Source organism: Epinephelus lanceolatus, chromosome 12, assembly GCF_041903045.1.
Source record: "Epinephelus lanceolatus isolate andai-2023 chromosome 12, ASM4190304v1, whole genome shotgun sequence".
Taxonomy (NCBI): Eukaryota; Metazoa; Chordata; class Actinopteri; order Perciformes; family Serranidae; genus Epinephelus; species Epinephelus lanceolatus.
In genome coordinates this window covers 25,727,638-25,749,941 of record NC_135745.1, presented here as the reverse complement: position 1 = coordinate 25,749,941, position 22,304 = coordinate 25,727,638, and the positions used below count along the sequence as shown (strand labels likewise).

Here is a 22,304-nt window from a genome sequence, read left to right as displayed (position 1 = left end):
GATATTAAAGTAATGACCGGTGGTGGAGTAAGGATATGAGGTGATTTATCGAGGCCACTTTTCAATTTAGTTACCATAAAACCTGTTTTTGTCCACATGGGGAAATCTGACACAAGCAGGGTCGCAAACACAACAGCAGACAAACAATTAATTCACATACACATACATCATAACTGTCTAAATATACAACATATGATATGATCTTGGAACCAATCAGCCAGTGCTCTGATGACAATAAGCCTTTGGGGGCAACAGAGAGTATTTTGGGACATCCGGTGTGGCCAAGTGGCAGCCTCCAAGGATGAAAAATGAAGCCAGTATGGAAGTGCCAAAAACTGCAGTTCATCGAATGGCCACTTAAAGCTGGCTCAAGAAAATGCTCAACTTTTTGCCCACTTTTGATCTACAGTAACCAACCTATTGACATTTTATGAATTTCCAAATATATGCATATTTAAGGATGGCTGCTTGAGTGATAGGCTGTCTCTGGCATCTCTACAGTCTATGGGCCTTTCCCAAGGCACCCCTACACCCTCTCCCTTCTCACTTCTAATCCGTTTCCATGTTCACGCAGAGGGTCTGCCACACTGATTGCTGTCTTAAACCAACTAGTGAGGAGTGTGAGTGAGTTAAAAAACCCTCCAACAGCGAGCCTGCACTGATGCAGACTTGCTGACCGTGTGCTGCATTGTATTTGTTCATCATGAAAGATGCTTTGTACAAATAACTACCCTTACAAACATAAACTGCTGTTGTCTTTTACTGGTAAAAACATAGTATACAAAATAAAGTATTCAATATCAGCACATACAAATTAAACATAAGTGCTACAAAGACATATGAAGAACATAAAATTGGATTAAGCGCATTGTTCTCCATGATTACGAAAAGTTACGACAGTTCCTCTTCTCACCGCAGAGAGGGACGTTTGTCCCAAAGCTTGCCGCCATGTCTATCCCCTACACCTATCCCATCAGCTGAGAAGGTAACTACAAACGGATTTACACTCATGATGGAGTGGGAGTGGGTAGGGTCAGGGCAACAGCGGAAATGCTGAATTCAAGCCTGAGTCCAAATGTGAGTCCACAGACCAACAGGTTTTTGCATTTCGGCGTCCCTGCACCATCATTGTAGCTGGGAGAATGACTGTAATGAAGAACACAGCGGCACTTTCCACAGTAAAAAATCACCAATGAAAGTTTCTAAACCAAGACTTACAAGCGGACTTACAAACTGGGGAGAAATTAACAACCCCAGCAGCTCAGATTATGTGTTTGCCTGATGTTAGCACGTAGCTACATGTAGCACAATGTAAACACTTGCAGTAGCATGCCTTGAGCAGGAGAAATCTGCGGAGGAGAAAAATCTATGGAGAAAAAACAATTGGAAACAGAGTATTCAGAACTGAGGTTTTTGCTTATAGGGATTACTTTTACGTGTGTACCTCAATGTTTTAAACTCTGGCCACATTTAATCTGAACATCCGACACTGTTGCATTATATATATATGTAAGAAAATAAGTACAAGCATAAAAGGTCCCCTTTAAGACAAATCTGATTATATAGCCCTAAATCACTTTCAGTTTAGATAAGAAAAAAAAGAATTGGCTATGTTATAAAGACAATTGCATGTAATTAGGTTTGCAGCCCCAATTGGGTTTACCATTAAAGGGTAAGGGGGGAAAAAAGGGCACAAAGCTACAGCAACACAGAGAGGGAGATCTAATCTGTAGATGCCACTACTCAGTGGATCTGTGTTACCAGATCAATACTCTATCAATCAGTGGTGAGTTAGAGCTCAGTCCCATTTGGCTTTTTGTCTTCCTGTTGGTTCCAGTGGCTCAGAGCTCTCCACGCAGGCGTGACTGACAGCAGACGAAGTGACTTCCAGATAAGGGGATGGAATCAACAGGAGAAATTACTTATTCACTCTAAGGACACCTTTAATTCACCTATGTGGAGCTTCTACTGTAGGTACACAATTACAGAGATATATTTAAATATAATTAAATCGAAATAGAACACTTCTTCCTGTGCATCTGGCACTTCTTGCAAACCGCAACACTCAAATTAGCCTAATTAGATTCTATAATCATTCGCGAAAGCAATTTCAAGAACAGCTTGTCCCAGGTCTTGTTGATGCCACGCTGTATTTTGTATGCTACCATGATATCCCATTAAATTTGGAAGGTTTAGTCATTTGCATGCCGGTTTAAGCCAACAGGATACATTATGTTTCCTGCTTCGACAACACTCCCCTACTTCACTCCAAGCTAATGAGGCCATTTGTCTTCTAATGCCCAGGAGAATGTGCTTATCACTGCATTACCTATTAAGCTTCTCGTGGCCTCCGAATGGAAAGAGCTGTCATTAATATCCTTCATGGTGAAAAAAAAAAAGTTTCTTCAAGGGGTTAGGGAGTGTGTGTGTGTGTCAATGTCAGATGACTGACGGCTGTCTGCTGCTCTGCTCTTAGACATCACTGAATGATTAAATGAGCTCAGTTCTTGACAGATCGTATTAAAATGTACATCCTGGGGCCTGATCTCATGAGATTTTGAAGCTTCCTAGTTGGTATTTTGCACCAATATTTATAACCTTGACTGTTTTGATGCGAGAAAAATCTATAAACAGGGTTCCCACGATCATAGAAAACCTAGAAAAGTCATGGAGTTAGTAAAAATCATTTAAACTTGTGTGTATTGAAACTGTTACAGTAGTCTTCCATGGATAACCTTCGTCATAATGTAACATAACAGCAATTTTTTTTTCCTGAAGCTGTTGATGTAGCGTAGCTCTAATATGCATCAATGTGTGAAGTTTGTTTACTATCATGTACGTTTCTTTATTTTCTCCCTGCGTTCCAGCTCTTCCTCTGTGCATGTCAGCCAGCTGGAATTATTTCTGAGTAGAGATTGAATCTGATATGAATAACGCCGGGCAAGTTGGGCAAGAAAAAGAAATTAAACATCCTTGAAATTTTGTCCATGAAATGTGTGAACTCAGTATGAAATTAAAATGATTTTACACTTACAATCTTACTCCGAGGGGCAGATGTGGCTCAGAGGTAGAGCTGGTCGTCCACCAATCTAAGATCCTCCAATCGGAAGATCAGTGGTTCCTTTCTCAATCTAGTGTTTTAGACTGCTACATTTGCTAATTAGCACTAAACACAAAGTACAGCTGACCCTGATTGGAAGGTCATCACCTTAACATGTGTAGAGATGTGAAGTAGAGGAGCTTTTCAACACCCCTGGTTCCAAAGGTTAAAGTCCCAGTCTTTTACTTACATTTTAAAGGGTTAGTTGGGATTCATCAAAGTCTCTCAGTAACACAAACTACCTATCAAGGCAGCGGTAGACCAGCAGCTACCGTGTTCAGGGAGGTAAAATATCTGTTTTTGTTATTGGAGCCTGACTTTGAAGAGAGCATAGATTAGTTCCCTTTAGGTCCAGTTTCCTGTCTGTTTGGGAAGTACTGAGCATATGACTGCATGAATGAGACTTGGATTAAACTGAAGGAGTTGCGTGGGAGTTTGTAAATGGATGTTTTGACGTAGATCTGCTGCTGTGAAATGCAGTCGCGAATGACTTCAATTCATCAAGAATTTTCTTTCAATTTTACAGAGGGTGAGTAATTAATATACAAATGAGCATTTTGGAGGGTGAAGTACTCCTTTTTCCTTTTAACTACAACTTTCAAGGTGTGTTTTAGCAGGAAACATTCAAGGACCAAGCTCAAACCATGCAACACTAATGGCAATTGAAACAATTACAGAGTTGAGAAAACTGTAGCTGAAACCAATTTAGTTTTGGATTAATTTTGGATTAATGCAGCAAATTTGGCACCAAAAAGCATTTTGAATTTGCTGCTGCTGAATGGCTCTTTCTCCGTGGCAATTACGGCTAAGGCTGGTGTGTACTGTGGTATTTTCAGTCATCCACTGTGCCATACTGACAGACAGGCCATGAATTCTCTGGAACAAAGTTGGGGATATATCATAAACCTAAATGACTACTACTTCATGAACTGGGAGAGTCCCATGCTCTGGTACAGTAAAATTGAGGATATCTTAAAGAGAAACATTTAAAATGTCAACACAAAATGGGCAAAAACACCTCCAAGACCAAAGTAGTGGACTAACTGACCGACCAACCAACATACAGACTGACATTTCCATCCTATCTTGGTTAAAAATGTTAAAGATGGATAGCAGTTCCTCAAGGCAGAGTGAGGCAGAATCCATCACAGTTTTTACACACCCTCAAGCTGCTGAGGAAAATCATACATCAGTCACATCAGTGGGGAGTGAAACTGTAGTCTCAGTGTCTGATAATCTTATAAACATCACCCCAACATTACTGCAGACCTTTACTGTATATAGCTCTACCAAGTGCATCCACATGAATTGCATTTAAGAAAGATGAAAAGGATTAGAAGCAGTGAGTCGTTGACAACATCGGCCCCCAGAGGAGAAAGCTCCAGGTGGGGTTGTTGGAGCGTGGAGCTCCTTCCCACTGTACCTCCTCCAGGAGACATAACATGGCTGGGTGATCTCCCCTGCGCAGGGCCCTCATTCTGTCTGTGTCACATCCCATTTGTAACGATAGGTGACTCACACAACACTGAATTGCTTTTGTTTATGTTTATTCTAGATTTTTCTCAGATGTACCAGATCTGCGTCTCCGTATAAAGTCGAACAAAGAGACCCAGTGTGTGTGTGTGTGTGTGTGTATGTGAGGCTCCTTTTACACTGCTTCTTCAAGGCAGGAATTACATGCCGTTATGCTGCCTCACCGTTCTGTGTAAAGCTACAATCACGGAAGGGGGGTAGTGAGTTGTCTAGCCTTTGAGGTGGCATTGTCTGTCTGTATAAATAGGAAGGCCAGGGTCAAGGATGGCACGGGTTTGATGTTTAACACTGGGGTTAAGCCGAATACTTGAATGAAACGAATACCGCTACAGATAATGTACTTTTTACAAATACGAGTATCATACGGGTAAACTGTGTCAATATCTGTACTCATGCTGAAGGAAAATCTCATTTGGTTAGCTGTGTTTAATCTCTTACTCTTGTGATTAACAATTATCTGAAGCTCAACAAATTTCCGTCTATTCCAAGTACCGATGCACATAATTTAGTTGTTTGAACAGATACAGACACAGTTTGTTTAGTTTGTTTGTGTTATGCATGTGACCCCTGCAGGAAATTTAAGAAGTAGCTTGTAGCAGTTAGCAGCTAACTCAGAGAAGAAGAAAAATTGCCGAAAATGTCTGCAAATTCGGAATACAATGGGGAACGGAAGCTCCTTACCCTCTAAGCAGATGACTAGATCAGCTGCCATATTACAAGGACAGTAAATGCCATGTTATGCCACAGTTTGAACCTGCCAGAGTGTAGGACAGACATGACGTTTTGACTACGTGTTATTCGTGCAACCCAACGCAGGGGATTTAAAAAGTAACTGTTAGCAGTTAGCAGCTAACTCAAAGAAGAACGGTGGCTGTAAATGTCCACAAATTGGGAATACAATGAGATTCGGGAGCTCCTTAACCTCCGAGCAGAGGACGAGATCAGCTACCATACAAGAGGAAAGGTAAATGATTGTTATTGCCATGTTTTGTTTGGTTATTATTTATAAAGCGCTGCCGAAGTGTATGTTATATGTCACACTGGAGGCCGACGCTGTTGTGTTGGAGCAGCATGATGTCTCCGTTTGGTTGTGTATCAAATTGCAAAGGCAGCCCAACTAAGGGACTTAGCACCCCTATAGTGCAATCGCTGTGTAAAAAGGGCTTAAGAAAGAGAGACTGAGAGAGTGGGTTCACATGTGCAGTGCATGTCACAGAGATTAACGTTGAGTAAGTGCTATTCCTGCCATCTACAGTAATATTGCCTGTTTTTATTCAGTATTACACTTTCCATTAGGATTCCATAAAGCATTATTACTGTGTATGTCACTCTCCATCTCCGCCGCTATTACTCACTTCTGCCGTTTCTAGTTTTCCTATCTAAAGGCTCGCCCTCTTCTCATTCTCCTGTCACTTTCCCCTTCGGCCCCCCCACGAGCCTAACATTTTAAAACCTCTCCTAATTAAAACAGAAAGTCATTCCAAGCAGATGGCATGAGCTGGCCTAGGTAATTATTGCCAAGTGAACCATGGCCCCTGTAGACCTCGACTGAAATGAGTAGCAGGCTCAGTTGGATTGGATAAGAAGCTCTCGGAGAGGAAATGCACGACGTGGGCACATCTGACCTGCAGAGGCCGCGCGCAGGATGAACGGGAGATTTTCAAGGTCTTCGTCATGAGATCAAATAAAATCTTAAGCACAGTCTTACCCAGCACAGACTGCACTGCCTTCTCAAATCTGCCCCCCCCCATCTCTCGTTTTCTTCATCTCACGGGAGTCAGATTAATTAATTAATTGAATAAGAATTTTAATGTGTTGTATCTACCAGGATTTATCAGATCGTATGAATCTAATTATTTTGTTGCCTTTAAACCTGCGATTATGCCTCAGGGTCTCTGTGTGTGCCTCTCTTGTACAGCGGCACACCTACTTACGTGAGTGATAAATGGGTTTTGGAAATATGCATGTTTTACGCGGATACACATGTGCTTGTCTGTGCTGCAGTTTGTTTTCTGTGTTGTAATGTGAGCTCACCACTAATGAGTTTATACACTTGAGGGAGGTGTTGGTTAAAAGGATGTCACAATGCTCGTTTGCTCCATAATCATCTGTCTTCACCTTTACCAAAAGCCCCATGTTCCTGTTCTCTAATGAGGGCACAAGTGGCACTTAAGCTGCACTCCGGAAAACCTACGCTCTTTATGTGATCTAACAAAAACAACAATCAGAAAATGTGTTGTGTTTTTGTGGTGGCAAACTTAGAGGCTTTGGGTTTAGAGAAGGGAGAGACCTGGAGGAACAAAGGGAGGTGGAGAATGTTTGTCTCTGGAGTTTAATGGGGTCACTTCATTACGTTCTCCAGGAGGAATGTTAATTTACATTTTTGAAGTGAAATGAAACAAGGGTAGCCGATTGTGGTTACAGGCTGAAAACACATGTCCTATTAGAGCGACGCTATTAGACATTTCATAATTTCTTTTCATAGCGTCAACAAGCCAAGATGAGCCGTTATCGGTTTGACTTTGGCACTCTGACACGAGAGATAATTGAGAATGGGGCAATTAAACAAGATTTAGAATTGGAGACAAGCAGTTTCTAATCTGAGTGCTTCTCGGTGGCAGGCTATCCTGTGCCATAGCTGCCGGACTGCAGTAAAAAGACTTACAATCACATCATAGATGGTGCTTAAGTGACCCACGCTGTAAATGTGGGAATTAAATTTCAGTGGGATTTAATGCACGTTGAAAGACAGCCAGAGAAAATGAGAAAGAAGGGTGTCATAGCTGGACATGTTCCCTTCACTTTTCAAAATCCCACTGACTACATTTGCAGGTTTACAGTTTGGCTGACTCACTGATATGTCTCTAAGCAATCACGTCCTCACTGTCCAGCTGTCATAACTGCGGGACAAGCTCTATGTTGATAAAATATATTAACATATATACCAATAGAGGTATGACAGTATTGATCAATCAAAAGGGAGGCAGTAAAGGATGATGCATTGACACAAGAACTGATTTTGCAGAGACACCAATTTGACATTGCTATAGCAGCCTGTGGCAACAGCTGAACGGAAGTATGATTTTAAGTTAGAAGGTAACGTCAATGCACACTGCTGCATTGTTAGTATAGTTTCATGTCTAATTTGCCACCAGTTCCGTCAGACAACTCATGTTTTAAAAGTTTATTTCAACAGCAGAACATAGTTACAATTTGGTTTCCAGACTCCGGCCTCATTGCTCCCCGCAGTTTACATAAGTTATAAGGGAGCGATGATTAAATATTTCCTCCCTTCACTGAAGCCTGCAGGTGGATGCTGGGGTGGAGGTGGGGCTGAAAGAGCGAGCAGCAGCGCTGATGCAGAGCAGCAGCAGCATTGCCAAGGCAAAGGGAGAACTGGGAAGATTTTGCAGCTTAAATTGACCGCCAAATTGGGAGGGTGTGTTTTGTAGATGACATACGTAGAGTTACTTATGTGTATAAATCAGTGCAGCTCAAGTTGACTGCCTGAACTAGCTCACAGGCATCGCTCCATTTGCACCATCTCTGCTTAGGTCTGTCAATTGGATTGAGGTCTGGGCTTTGACTGGGGCATTCCAGGACATTTAACTGTTTCCCCTTAAACCACTGGAGTGTTGCTTTAGCTGTGCGTACAGGGTCATTGTCCCGCTTGAGGGTGAAGCTTTGTCCCAGGATCAAATCTCTGGAAGACTCAAACAGGTTTTTCCTCAAGGATTTGTCTGCATTTGGCACCGTCCATCTTTCCTTCAATTCTGACCAGTTTTCCAGTCCCTGCCGATGGAAAAACATCCCCACAGCATGATGCTGCCACTGCCATGCCTAACTGTGGGGATGGTGTTCTCAGCATGATGAGAGGTGTTGGCTTTGCACCAGACATAGCATTGTCCTTGATGGCCAAAAAGTTTTTTAGTCTCATCTGACCAAAGTACCTTCTTCCATATGTTTGAGGAGTCTCCATTATGCCTTTTGGTGAATTCCAAACTTTCTTTAAGCATTGGTGTTTTCCTGCCCACTCTTCCATAAAGCCCAGCTCTGTGGCGTGTACGGCTCATAGTGGTCCTATAGACAGATACTCCAGTCTCTGCAGTAGAGCTGCCCAGCTCCTTCAGGGTTATCTTTGGCCTCTTGGTTGCTTCTCTGATTATTGCCCTTCTTGGGCGGTCTGTCAGTTTTGGTGGATGGCCCTCTCTTGGCAGGTTTGTTGTAGTGGCACAATCTTCCCGTTTTCTAATAATGGATTTAATGGTACTCCGTGGGATGTTCAAAGTTTGGGATATTTTATTATACCCCGATTCTGATCTGTACTTTTCCATAATTTCTGTTTTGAGAGCTCCTTGGCCTCCATAGTGTTGCTTGCGTAGTGGTGTTGCACTGGTGTTGACTCTGAGGCCAGAACAGGTGTATATATACTAGATATATACTATGCCATATACTAGATCATGTGACACTTTGATTGCCCACAGGTGGATCTTATTAAACTAATTATGTGGCTTCTGAAGGTAATGGATAGGGCTTCTTAGCAAAGGGGGTGAGTGCATATGCACACACCACTTTTCAGTTTTGTATTCTTTAGAAAATCTAATTTAAAATCCATTTAAATTTCAGGTTGTAAGGTAACAAAATACTAAGAATACCAAGGGGGATGAATACTTGTGCAAGGCACTGTTAATGGGTGCAGTTCGGTAGAATAGAAATAGCGCCTACATGAAACTGCTCACAATGAGGTTTGTTGATTATCTTGAGTAACCAGTTCATGATTTCTGGAAAGGGATATCACTGTCAAGTTTTTTAAATGTATTTTTTGGCGCTTTGAGCACCACAAGCTGAGTGCCATCTAGTTCCATTATATTGGAGAAAAGACAGACATCTCTACAACGGATGTCTCCAACACTCAGCAACTCACACCAACACTGTCTAGATTGATAAATAGTGCTATGGGTAAGAGGAAAAACGGCATTTTTGCTTTTTGCATGGACTGTCCCTTTAATAAGTACTGTTACAAGTAATGAAATAGAGCCAGCAGAGATTTCTCATTGCAAGTGAATGCAGCTTAAAAGCAATTCTGGTATTGAAAAGGTATGTGGGGATGGAGGGGGTTCTGGGGCTAATTAACCATCGATAAGTAGTACTGATAAAGCATACTGGCAGCGCAATGGTAACTGTGCAACCCAATACAGAGTGTGGATGTCAGTGTCTCAAACACTATGGCATGTAGTCTGTAACATTTCCTGTCAGACTACAGCAGTAGTTTTGGCAAAGTTCAACTTTAACGCCTCCACTATTTTCAAACTTATGCTTCTTAGACTTCCACTTTTTTGCTCTTTGATACCAAGGTCAAGAAAGAACAGGAGTTGGAGAAGTGAGAGCGGAGTTAGATTAGTGTGAGCACAGCAAAGAAAGACTCAACAAAGTCACTGCCTGCTCTCTCTCCTTACAGCCCCTCAGCTAAGCTTAAGCTCCCCGCACATCTCTAAATGCTATATCTAATTTGCAACATCAGAGCCAAGATGGGGCCAGTTTAGGAACAGTCGTGGCTGTGTAACAACACTGGAGAGCTCGGCTGAGGGCCTTTTAACCAGTGATTTATTAGACCGTACCGCAGGTCCTCTCGGAGTAAAAGGCTGAGGAAATTGAATGGCTCTGACCTTTGTCTGCTTCTGGCTCACTGGCCCGAGCTTGAAGCCGACTTGCTACAGGTGGAGAGTGTGTTTTTTGTGTGTGAAGTACATGTATCTCTTTGAACACAGTGGGTTAGCAAGATTTTGTTAGCAACCGTGATAAGCTCTGGGCTGTTACGTGAAAGTTTTGATCCCTCCCTGCTTCCCTCTCACTGCTTAAACAGGCCTTTTCCTGACATGTTTTTTGATTTCCAATTCTCAGCACGCTTGACATGTTTATCAGCCCGTGGCCTCGCTGGCTTGTAGCTTTCTGCGGTAAACAGGTTTGGGAGGTAAAAGGTTTAACCTCCCTGAGCTTGTGGTGTTCAGCAATCAGCATCCATTTCACTGCTCTGTGATGGAAAACCTGAAGGAGAGATTAGACTTTTGGAGACCGGCAGAGGAAGGGAGGGGAGGGTGGAGACGGCACAATGGATAAGAGTCGAGAAAATAGGGAAAGTGGAGGTAATTAGTAAGAGAGAGCACTGTAGAGGGCTGCGTAGGAATACTTTGAGAGATGATAAGCCTGATCTCCTCTGATGAGAGGAATGATTATTGGGATTCAGATAATGTGACCAGTTTCATGTCAGTGATACAAGCCCTACTGCAGACTGACCGTGCTCTCACTCTGTCTTTGCACTGTCTATTCTCACCGTCATTCTCTGTCTGTGTTTTCCTCTGTCTCTGAGCAGCCAGGAAGACATGTGCCCCTGCAGAGTTTGCCTGCTTAAATGGCCAGTGTGTCCCGGGACGTTGGCGGTGCGACGGGGAACCAGAGTGTCCCGATGGCTCTGATGAGGCAGAGGAGACATGCAGTAAGTGAAAGCATTCAGCTTCTCTCATCAAGGACATCTTTAAAGAGCAGTCTATTTCAACTGGGGTTTTATTTTTAAAGGCGTGACCTTGGTTTTGTTATTAATATTCTGAAGTCTCCTTAGTAACTGCTACAACAACAGTCAGCCAAGTTGTTTTTGAGCTCAGTGGTTTAGCTTTTATTATCTAAACCAGTGGGTCCCAAACATGTGCCATCTTCCAGGTCTGAAAAATCAAGCTAATACCAAAGTGCGTAAAACTGCAGTTCCTCTAAAGGCCACTTGAGGCTGGCGTCAGAAGCCAGTCAATCCTCATAGACCCCCATGTTAAAATGCCCAACTTTACAGCAGAAATAAACATGTTTACAGCCTGGCATAAAAACTGGTTTTGGTCTCTATAGCTTATTTACCCCTTTGGTTGTCTAAAAAGGTCTTGTTCAGTGTTTGGTTGTTTTTCCTAGTTAGTAAATTTTGTTGTAATGGTTTTGAGCCTGGTTTTTGCTCGCAAAAATTAGCATTAGCAATATCACATTTAATATCATAGACTGTAAATGCGCTCTAGTAACCAAGCTAGCAGCTAGCTTTAGTGTTTTTATGGTTAGAATTATGGCAGTCGAAACTGATTCGGCCGTTTAGTATAAATATTCTACGATCAGGGTTTTTTTCCATATAATTGAAATTAAATAAAGTCTGAATGGGCTCAGCGGGATATACAATGTGACAGCGGCATTCATGTAATATAATAGCCTAAACAAACTAACGGCTCTTACAACGGATGGGAAATGTGCAACATTTTTTGCCGACACTAGATATCAAACAAAAGCCAAATTTGGTCACTTGTAGCTCCAAATATCCAATGCAACTTCTGGGACCGTCATGTGATGCCATGGGACCCAAAGACTTGCACTGTGAAAGAGACGTCTGTAAATCAGTGCGTTTTTTCAATATGTTTTTTTTTTTTTTATTAGCTTCTCAAATGATGCGAAATGACTTGTTTCACTAACAGGATTTGATCCATTTATTTTGAAAACATTTGGAAAGACTAGAGTCTCGTTTCCTCCTTCAGTTTGGTGGAAAGCTAAACTGGAAGTTAGCTGCTTGGCCAGCCAAAGTCTCCAATGCGCCTGCTTTATGGGCCCAGGGATGTGGAAGCACAGTGTAATTTCTTGGTAGTTTTACACACAAACAAGCCGAGCTTCTTTTGGCTTTATGCGCCACTGAGCAAGTTTCATAGCCCCTCCTCCAGTGCTGTATCCAGTTCTCTTTATATATCCATGTGCCAAACTTTAGGCTTCAAAGCAGGAGTCCACAAACCAATGGGTGACGTCACAGTGGCTACGCTCATTAGTTTTAGACAGTCTATGGTCCCACCCCGAGGAACATGACTCTCATAAGAGGTTGTGAGATTAATGTAGAGAAGCGTTAGATGAGAACTAAGATAGGACATAGAAAAATGTCATTCTGCTCAATATAACTGTTTAGTTTTTCAGACTTTATTCTTTGCTTTTCAGTGCTGTCTTCACCACAAGATGTCACAAGCAAAAAAAATGTAACTGTGTTTGGAGGTTAATTCAAAATTGAGTGCACCTTTGCAATTATACTGTAGCAAGCACATTAGGTCAAAGTTACACCAGGATGAATGGTGGTAGATGTTTATAACGGCTGGTTTGGAGAATAACTCTATCATTTCCTTTTACTTTTTCTTTTGTTTGGCTGAATCTTTTATGATTCACAGACTGCTTGGACTCTTTTTATTTCCATTCAAGGTTTTTTGACTTGTTAGGGGTCTGGGCAGCCTAAGCTGCCAGGACCCTATTGTTATCCTGCATGTTCTTCTTCTTCTTTTTTCTTCCGAGGAAATCATACTTCCCATGCGCGAAAAATCACCAAACTTTGCACAAAGGTCCAGTCCCATGCCAGATTGCCTCAGCTGCAAAAACAGGCCAATAGTCCTGATGGTGGCGCTACAGCAAGCCTCTAAAGTTCAAAATTTTGAAAATTCACAACAAATGAACCATATGTGCTACAGATTTGCAACTTTCACCAAAATGTAGCCCCAATACTGAAGAAACTTTTGTACATTTAAATCTATTGCAAATTATGAAGTCCATCACTTTTTTTCAAAAACTGTAAAACTTATTAAACCTATCTCCTCCCACAATTTTTGCTCAATTGACACCAAAATGTTAACGGTATTGTAAACATATACTTGCAAATTCTTGCTAAATACATTTTCAGTGTTCATTAAAAAAAAATGACCAAATTTTGGAGTCATGGTAGATGATGTTTTGAAAATATCAGAATTTTATCTCAAAAACTGAATTTTTTACAGCATTTTGAATTTCACTCTCATGCGAACAATTGGAGTCAATGCAAAAATGGCATCTTTAAACATCAGTTTTTCACTTATGGAGCCAATAAATCATTGTTAAAAACAAATTACCAACATCGCCATGCTGTCTAGATGCAATGTGTGTATTTTCGGATTTTTGTCTTAATAACTGAATTTTTGACAGCCGTTTGAAATCTGCCTTTACACACTAACAGCTGCTGTCTTGCACACAGGTATAGTTGTGGATTTGTGTGTTTGACTTATTGATTTATTGACTAATCATTGCAGCTGTAGAATTCCTAGAATGAGCTAGAAGAAGTTTTAAACATATATACCGCAGAGTTGTCTCTTGCTAATTAGCTCAGTGAGATAGAGCATAGTCTCTTATGCTTAGAATGCCACCTTTTTTTCATCTTCCTACTCTCTGCTTGTTGCTCAGAATTGCCTAATTAGGGTTCTGACCCCGAAGGGGAGAGAGTTGAATGTGTAAACATTCAAAATGATAAGAACATTACCATTATAAGAAACTTTTATTGCAACACACCAGTCTACTCTCAATCTAATCACACTGATCAGAGGGTCATATTTTTTATGCCACATAATGGCCACACCTCCAGGTATTCTGCCTTGAACCAACCCCAAGCTCAAATCTGTGGTTGACTCCCCCACCCCATGGAAGTTACTATGAACAGAGTTAAGCTTGTCCAGGTCCTGTTTAGCAAGAAAAGTTTCTTGTAGACAAAGAATGTCAGTTTCCTCAAGGAGTTTGTCAACAACAAGTCGCCGTGCCTTATCCGCTGCATTGTGTCCTAGACGCAGGCCACGTGTGTTATATGACACAATTCTCATGAGAAGTAGACAAATCTTATGCATGTCACCCAAGTAAGCAGCGATGGACGAAATGATTACTGCATGTCATTTACCCAAGCTTTCTCTTTACATCATGTTTCTCTCCACTCTCCTTTCTGCTTACATGTATAACTCCTTGTATGTTCACACAGTTGATCCTGGGTTCCAACTCCAATGTAGTTACTCAGTCTTGTTAATCATTAATGATATGGTGCAGATTTTAAGTTTAATACTATTATGGCCAGGACAGTCTGACAGACTGACAAACAGACATTGCAGGTCTCTCTCACTCTGTGAGTTTTGCTAATATTTGATGACTTCCCATCCTACAACATAAGTGAAACAAACATGATGTCAGGACATTTTTTACCCTTGAAGAGGGCAGCACATGTAGGCCTATTTTAGATTTAGTAAAATGCCACAGATTAGCCTATGTTTTTGGAACTTCACCTGGTTGAACAATATGGTAAATAGGCCTACTATCATTTTGATTTCATTTGATTTGGAAACATAAAACATTACATAACATTTTTATAGACCAGTGGTTGTTCAGGTGGGGTTAAGAAAGATAAACACAAAAAGCAATGTTGTAGGAATTGAGCAGAGAGAAAACAATGACATAGAGTACTGGGCCTATCCTATTTGTACCTAGCTAATGCATCTGGGTCTCGTTTCAATTTGGTTTTTCCGTAATTTGGTTTTGAAAGAGAAAACGGGAAAACGGAAGCACTTCCGTTATTTCGTTTTGTGTCTCAAAACGGAATAACAGGAAAACGGCCGTATTTCCGTAAATCCGTTTTATTTTGAAAACAAAATATCAAACTATCAAAAGGTACACGGACCCTCACTACCACATAATACCACTTCATGCAAATGAAGCTATTATGTCATGTTTGAATAAAAAAGCCTGCATGTGCACATGTTGCTATAGTTATGTGACTTTTGAGGTCACGTGAATATATTTAGAATGGTTTGATAATTTGACACTTAGACCATGGGGAGGAGACCAGCTGAGTAAACTGATCTGTGGATGAGAAACTTGCAACTGAAGAAGTTACCCCCACCCCCCGGCCTAGACACTGGGGAAGGTAGGGAATCTTGAGGTCACCGGATGAGGGAACTTCTGGGTTGAAGATCCAGATTAAGACAGTCTGTATCTTAATGGAGGTGGTGCAGGGGTGGAGGTGGGCTGGGAGTTTTGCTGAAATGACAGCTGGATGACAGCAGAGAGAGAAATTTGACAGCTAATGACGGATTGGTAGAGAACAGGGAGAGGCTGGCAGACTGTGACTTGTTGAAATATGTGAAGAAGGGTGGAGCAAGAAGATAGTGGGAAAACAGAGAAGTGGCTTTGAGGTATACTTAAGGTAAACATTAAAATACCTATTGAAACTTTGAAATACGCATCAATAGGTAAAATTTCAATTTATGTTTTGATGTTCAAATGGAGTCTCTATGTGAAAGTATACCACAAATATTATTAGCATGTAGGCTAGCTGAAAACCCGATTTCAAGAAATGTGTGACTTGGAAAGAGTATGTATTGCTTGGAGCTTTCAGGGACAGAGTGGGGAACGTCTTGCACTACGGCAGATGAGGGTCACAATGGGTGGTGAGGGTCACGGTGGCTGGTTTGGGGCGGAACAGGTTAGAACCCGCAGATTGCCGCTCGCGGCTATATTTTTGCTTAAAATTGCCCGGCCCCGACCATTGCTGCGCAGCAGCTATAATTGTCTTTGTTGTTTTTAAAAGGCACAGTGGGATCTACTGTTACAGTTGATCAGGTATTTTACACTAAGAGAAAAAAAGTGGCTGGCTAAATGTTGTGGCATTTTGCGTGTTGCATCTGGATACGCTGTCACGTCTTCATTTCAGTCATTATAGATGAGATTTAATTTGACTCTGCTAGAACCTGTATTCAGGTTGCTGATTTACCTTGTTATCTTGGCTCCGGCGGCCATTCAGCTGCCTCCCCTGCCTCCACTCGCCCACACACTTCGATACTCAATGCTGTCTGATGGAGAGTGCATAGAAAGGCCTCGATTACCTCTCTGCCAAGCTGTTAGAGCTGAGGATCTCTGGCTGGCTCACTTATAGCCTGTGCCAGTCTAGCGCACCCACACACAGGCCCTGATGGGGGTTAGGTGTGTTGACGTCTCCACAACCAAGCAAGGGCTCAAGTGTGGGAGGCTTGAACCAGTTATTAATTGTTTTCTCTCTTTTTTAAATGCCAATTTCTTTTTCCTCCCGTGGCTGCTTGCCTCTGTCTGTAGGGTTATGGATATGGACAGAGATGAAAGCGCTGCGTTGATAAATGGTGATGTCTTAGGGAAAAGCAGAGAGCATTCACTCACTGGAATTAAGCAAAATTTGTAAGACTGAACTGACGTTTCAACTCTACCAGGTCTTCATCTGGCAAATGTTATCCTCTCTGTTATACATTTCCCAACAACAGTGTCTGATATTACACACCACACTGCCTTCTATTAGTTTTAAAGTGCCGCAAGGTCTGAAAATATAAGGATCCAAAATTACACAAAGGCAGCACTGTTGTACAGCCTTAACTGCCCAGATGAAAAATAGAACTGTGACTCTGCCTTCAGCCAAACCAGCCGAGTGTGGCGGCAACAAGTATTTTCATTTGAATCTGACGTCTAAGTTTATCTTAGAGAAATTATGTCTCATTGTCTGTACAAACTAACTTTGGTGACACATGAACAGTTTTAGAACAAAACTATTAAAAGCCCAGAAAACATTTTTCTCTATCAGCTCCTTATATAGCCTGATGTCGCTAGACCAAATCACAAATGTGAGTTAGTCTGGAACTTCTCAGTTCCTTTTCAGATTTCCAAGGGGTGTTATCAGTGGTCATAGACCAAAGCCCCTTTTCGATAGTCACGGGCTGGCTTGGCTTGGTTTGGGCCATTAGCCTAGCACAGCAGGGATTTGCATTTCCATGACAACAGGGCTACCTTCTTGAAGGTGTGTCTTGAACTGATGATGGTGTGTCTTGAGTGATTACGTTTTAAAGCAGTGGGCTGATCCAAGGCTAAAGTCCCCTGTTATTTTGTCTGGGGTTGGCTGCGGTCGGTGAGACATCACAGCTATAGACTTGAGGGCAGGCCTGGCTTTTGGACCTACTCTTGAGAAGCTCCATCTTCAGCGCGGCTTGGCAATGCACGGTGCTTCTGAAACTGACAATGGAAACACAAATTGTCGCAGTATGGCTTTACTCGGCTCTGCCAAGAGAGACAATGGAAAAAGGGTACAAAATGCCTCCAGAAGCAACTGGATAGATTGATAATCAATCAGAGCAACGGAACGTGATGCCTGTTTTTGGGTCGTCTGTCCATCCATCTGTCAGTACTGTATCAAAACAATGTGGGTAGTATGTGTAAATTAACTATGGTAAATGTTCATCTAACCAGTGCCTAGACATCCCTCCTTGCCCTACATCGAAACTCTGCTAAATGCTGGCTTTCAGGCTTTGGCTCAAACTACAGGCTGTACTTCTGCATTTTCGTTTTGCCCACTACACATGCTGCCACTGTGGATACAGAGTATAGAAGCAGATCAAGAGACAGACCCCGACCGAGATCTGATCAAACAGTCAAACTAGGCAGTGAGCGACACACTGTCTCCTGCACAGTGAGAATGGCGGCAGAAGAATATGAGATTAAACGGTAAAACTAGGCAGTGCAGATCAAGTATATACCAAGATTCTGTTAGTGAGTTGCCTATTTCTTGCCTCAAGAAACATGTTGTAGCTTACCATTTACCTCTAAGAGATCAAGATCGGTTTTTGCCAGCTGGCTGCCATTGTTTCAAATGGACATGTTCACATTATGTCACCCACCAGCAGGTGCATTTATTGGTTTGGTGCGACCCTTTTGAGCAAAAGCATCCTTTATTTGAGGTTTTTTCTAGTTCTGTAGCACCAATTTCAAAAGTATTTTGTGTCTTTCTACTGCATAGATATCCTAGTTTTACTAAAGACCAGCTTTCCAGCGGTGAAGTACTTTTTTAAGTGTCGTCAGGCTTCACCTCTAGGGCACTGATTATCATATTAGGTTTTTCTTTTTTATCAGTAAAAGTTGAATAACTCAGTTGCCATAGGACTGTTTGTATTTTGTTGCCTTTTTCTTTTGCGGGGAATTACCCAAACGTTCCACCGAAACAAGTTACCCCCTGAAACTGTTTTACACTGTAGGCTTTGCGCTGCCCAAGACGATTATGATTGGTTTAAAGAAACACAAACAAGCCAGAGTGTTTTTTATTCTCCAGAGAGATTTTCGGTTACTTTCTCTAGCCCTGACACGGCACTGTCTGGTTACGCAAGATGAGGTCAGTGTCAATCGAATCTGACCAGACTGCACCCACACAGTCCTGAAGAAGCAGATCAGCGGAGTTTAATAATCTGGTTTTGTTTGTTTTGTTATTGTTGCTTATTTATTCATGAATATTTATTGTTATGGAGAAAAACCTAAGATTTGAAGCCAAGTTTTGAAAGGCTTCAGTAGTTATGTGTTTGGCTGTCTGCCCACTCCCCTTGCCACTGTTTGGTGCGAAATACATGCTGGGATACAGTACTTCTCTGCCCACACAAGTTCACACAAGTCAGCTCCCAAAGCTGATACATGTAAATGGTAACTGTTGACAACTTATCACAGAAGGACTCGAGGAGAAATTACTTAAATAGTGATGTCTTGTCAGAGTGTTTAGACAGGATAAGGGAGGTTGACGAATGATGTTGATGAAATTGTGTAACCTGTTTGAAATGGTTATTTTGGTTCTACCCACCATTATCACGCTTTGATCTTTAAACTCTTTCTTTTTGTGGGAGGGAATTAAAGTGCATCAAGCGGAGCAGGAAATGAATCAAGAAAAAGCCAAATGCATCTTTCAGAGGATATTCATTCTTGTTTTGGTCCATTTTATTGGCTGTGGATGTGTGGGTCGGCTCGATGAATAATGTAGCAGCCGAGCAAAGCTTCTAATGTCACCCCCAGAAAGTTGAGCGCGTGGAGGGGGACATAAAGGGACCTCTGAAGGATAACAAGTTTATATTGGAAATCCAATTAAAGATAAATGAAGGAAAGATTCATCTCTTGGCTGCAGAATAAAGAGATAGAGATTTGGGCCGAGAAGAAAGCCATTTATATGGAAATCCCGTATGTATTGACTTGATGTTGTAATGTAGAAATTCTCAACACCAACACTGAACATTTTATTTGGGTTTTTATTTCTCTCTGCAAACAGTAATCAGGATAGATTTTCAGGTTTGACACAATTTGTCAGAATTATTATGGTTTTGTTTTAACCAAGTACACTGCTAAAAAAAAAGGGAACACTTAATGGTCACAATACAACACCAAGTCAGTTAAACTTCAGCGATATCAACGTGTCCATTTAGGAAGCACAAGTGATTGTTAATCAGTTTCAGCTGCTTTGGTGCAAATGAAAGTGACAACAGGTGCAATGAGGAGGCAAAAGCAAGTGTGGTGTCCACAGACAGTTGCTCTCTCCTTATCCTTCCTGACTGATTCTTCTCTACTTGTATGTTCTGCTAGTGTCCTTGTCACTACTGGTAGCATGAGGTGAAACCTGCAGCCCAATCAGGTTGCACAGGCAGTCCAGCTCCTCCAGGATGGCACATCCATACATGCAGTCGCAAGAGGGTTTGCTGTGTCTCCCAGCACAGTCTTAAGAGCATGAAGGAGATACCAGGAGACTGGCTGTTACACAAGGAGAGCTTGACAGGGCCGTAGAAGGGCATCAACCCAGTAGCAGGACCGGTATCTGCTCCTTTGTGTGAGGAGGAACAAAATGTCCTCCAGCAGGCTAGTGGTGTGTATGTTTCTGACCAACCTGTCAGAAACAGACTCCATGAGGATAGCATGAGGGCCTGACGTCCTCTAGTGGGACCTGTGCTCACAGCACAGCACCGTGCAGCTCCATTGGCATTGCCAGAGAACACCAGAACTGGCAGGTCCACCACTCGTGCCCTGTTCGCTTCACAGATGAGAGCAGGTTCACACTGAGCACATGTGACAGGAAAGAGTCTGGAGATGCTGTGGTGAACTTTTGCTGCCTGTAACATCATCCAGCATGACCTGTTTGGCGGTGGGTCAGTGATGGTCTGGGGAGGCATATCCTTGGAGGGTCACACAGACCTCCATGTCTCCATGCAACAGTGCCCTGACTGCTGTTAAGTACCAGGATGAAATCCTCAGAGCGACTGTCAGACCTTACCCTGGGTTCCTCCTGGTGCAGCGGGCCCTGGGTTCCTCCTGGTGCAGTGGGCCCTGGGTTCCTCCTGGTGCAGGACAATGCCCGTCCTCATATGGTCAGAGTGTGTAGCCAGTTCCTGAATGACAAAGACATTGATGCCATTGACTGGCCTTCTTGTTCCCCTGACCTAAATCCAACCAAGCACCTATGGGACGCTATGTATGGGTGCATCTGATGGTGCCAGGTACTGCCACAGACTGTCCAGGAGCTCAGTGATGCCTTGATCCAGGTCTGGGAGGAGATCCCCCAGGGCATCATCCGCCGACTCATCAGGAGCATGCCCAGACGTTGTCAGTAGTGCCTACAGGCACTGAGTTGCTATGATACAATTCAGACAAGTTGGATCAGCCTGTGTTTTAAATTTTTTACTTCGATTTCCATTGTGATTTTGAATCCAGCCCTCAGTGGGTTGATGATTTTGGTTTCCATCGACCATTGTTGCGTTATTTTGTCCTCAACATACTATACAGTGTACAGTAAAGATTTCTAACTTGAATAATTCAATTCTCTGCTAAGTGTTCCCTTCATTTTTTAAAGCATTGTATCTCCTTAGATTTAAAGTGATTTTCACTGTGCTGTAGGCAAGAAGGAAACATTTACGTCCTCCTTCTCCTTTCTTCTAAAAGTCAAACTTCAATACAGGTAGTCCTCGCCACCATGCAGCCCTCCTGATTATGTGTTCAGACAAGAAGTGTCAGACCGACGCTGTATCCTGAACAGAGGCATTGCTAATGAGATCCACTTCATCACAGCTGTCTTTCAGTTTGAGTGGATCCACCTGAGCCATAATCACGTTGAAGAGAAAAGAAAAGGGGAAAAAAGACTCAAGGTTGGACATTGTGCGAACATGCGCACAGCATTTTAAGCTACAGCAGCACACCTCTTGAATGGCTCTCTTATCATCTATCTCATTAATCTCGTTTCACTGGTAAATTACCTTCCTGTGCCAGCTACTTGGTGGGATGACAGAACTATAATGAGAAATGTACATCTGTCAGAGGAAACCTCATGACATGCTGTATTTTCCTGATTAGACTAAAGATGCAAAAAACAACCTCTGACACAGTGGTGGGCGGTTCATTGATTATACTCGATGTATCACCGCATGTTCCATCATCAACAACGAATTGTCATGGCTTTTTTTTTTTTGATATATCCTCTCTCACAGGCTCAAAAAGAAAACAAGACACACAAACATGATACATCACACGCACTCCCCTGCCCATCCAGACCACTCTCTCCTGAGCAGTGGTGTGTTAGCTCCAAACTGCAACCATGTAAGTGCATTTTGCGACCATGGAGCACCAGTGCAATAAGCAAATATTTTCTGTATATTAACTGAAGAGCTGTTAGTTATTTTCCCACTCACAGTAAAAAATTAAACAGGGTGCTGTAACAGTTTAAGTTTCTGCTGACTGCTAACAGCTAACTGTTGACGGGAAGCTTCAAGTACACAGCAAAAATATTAACAGTTCCAGCCTGAGAGAATAAAAGCACCAGTTCATGATAACAAAATTTCATTTGACTTAATTATGACAGCACTATCCCTATTATACCAGTACTTTATGTAACTTTATTATGACAGTAGTTTATTCAAATTGATCTTAAGTACTTAATTTAACTTTATTATAACACAGTTTTATTTAAACGTATTATAACAGTGCTTTATCTAACTTAACTGTAACAGGACCTTATTTAATTGTATTAAAA

The 22,304-nt window shown here is 42.0% G+C and overlaps 1 protein-coding gene across 3 annotated transcripts in view; it reads left to right on the top strand.

Moving 5' to 3' along the window:
* LOC117272206 (low-density lipoprotein receptor-related protein 8-like) overlaps window positions 1-22,304 on the top strand; it is a 195,592-nt gene that overhangs the window by 37,812 nt on the left and 135,476 nt on the right. For all 3 annotated transcript variants that reach the window (XM_033650997.2, XM_033650998.2, XM_033650996.2), the window contains exon 3: window positions 11,004-11,126. In XM_033650997.2, the coding sequence (XP_033506888.1) occupies window positions 11,004-11,126 (123 nt within the window). The remainder of the gene's footprint in view (window positions 1-11,003; window positions 11,127-22,304) is intronic.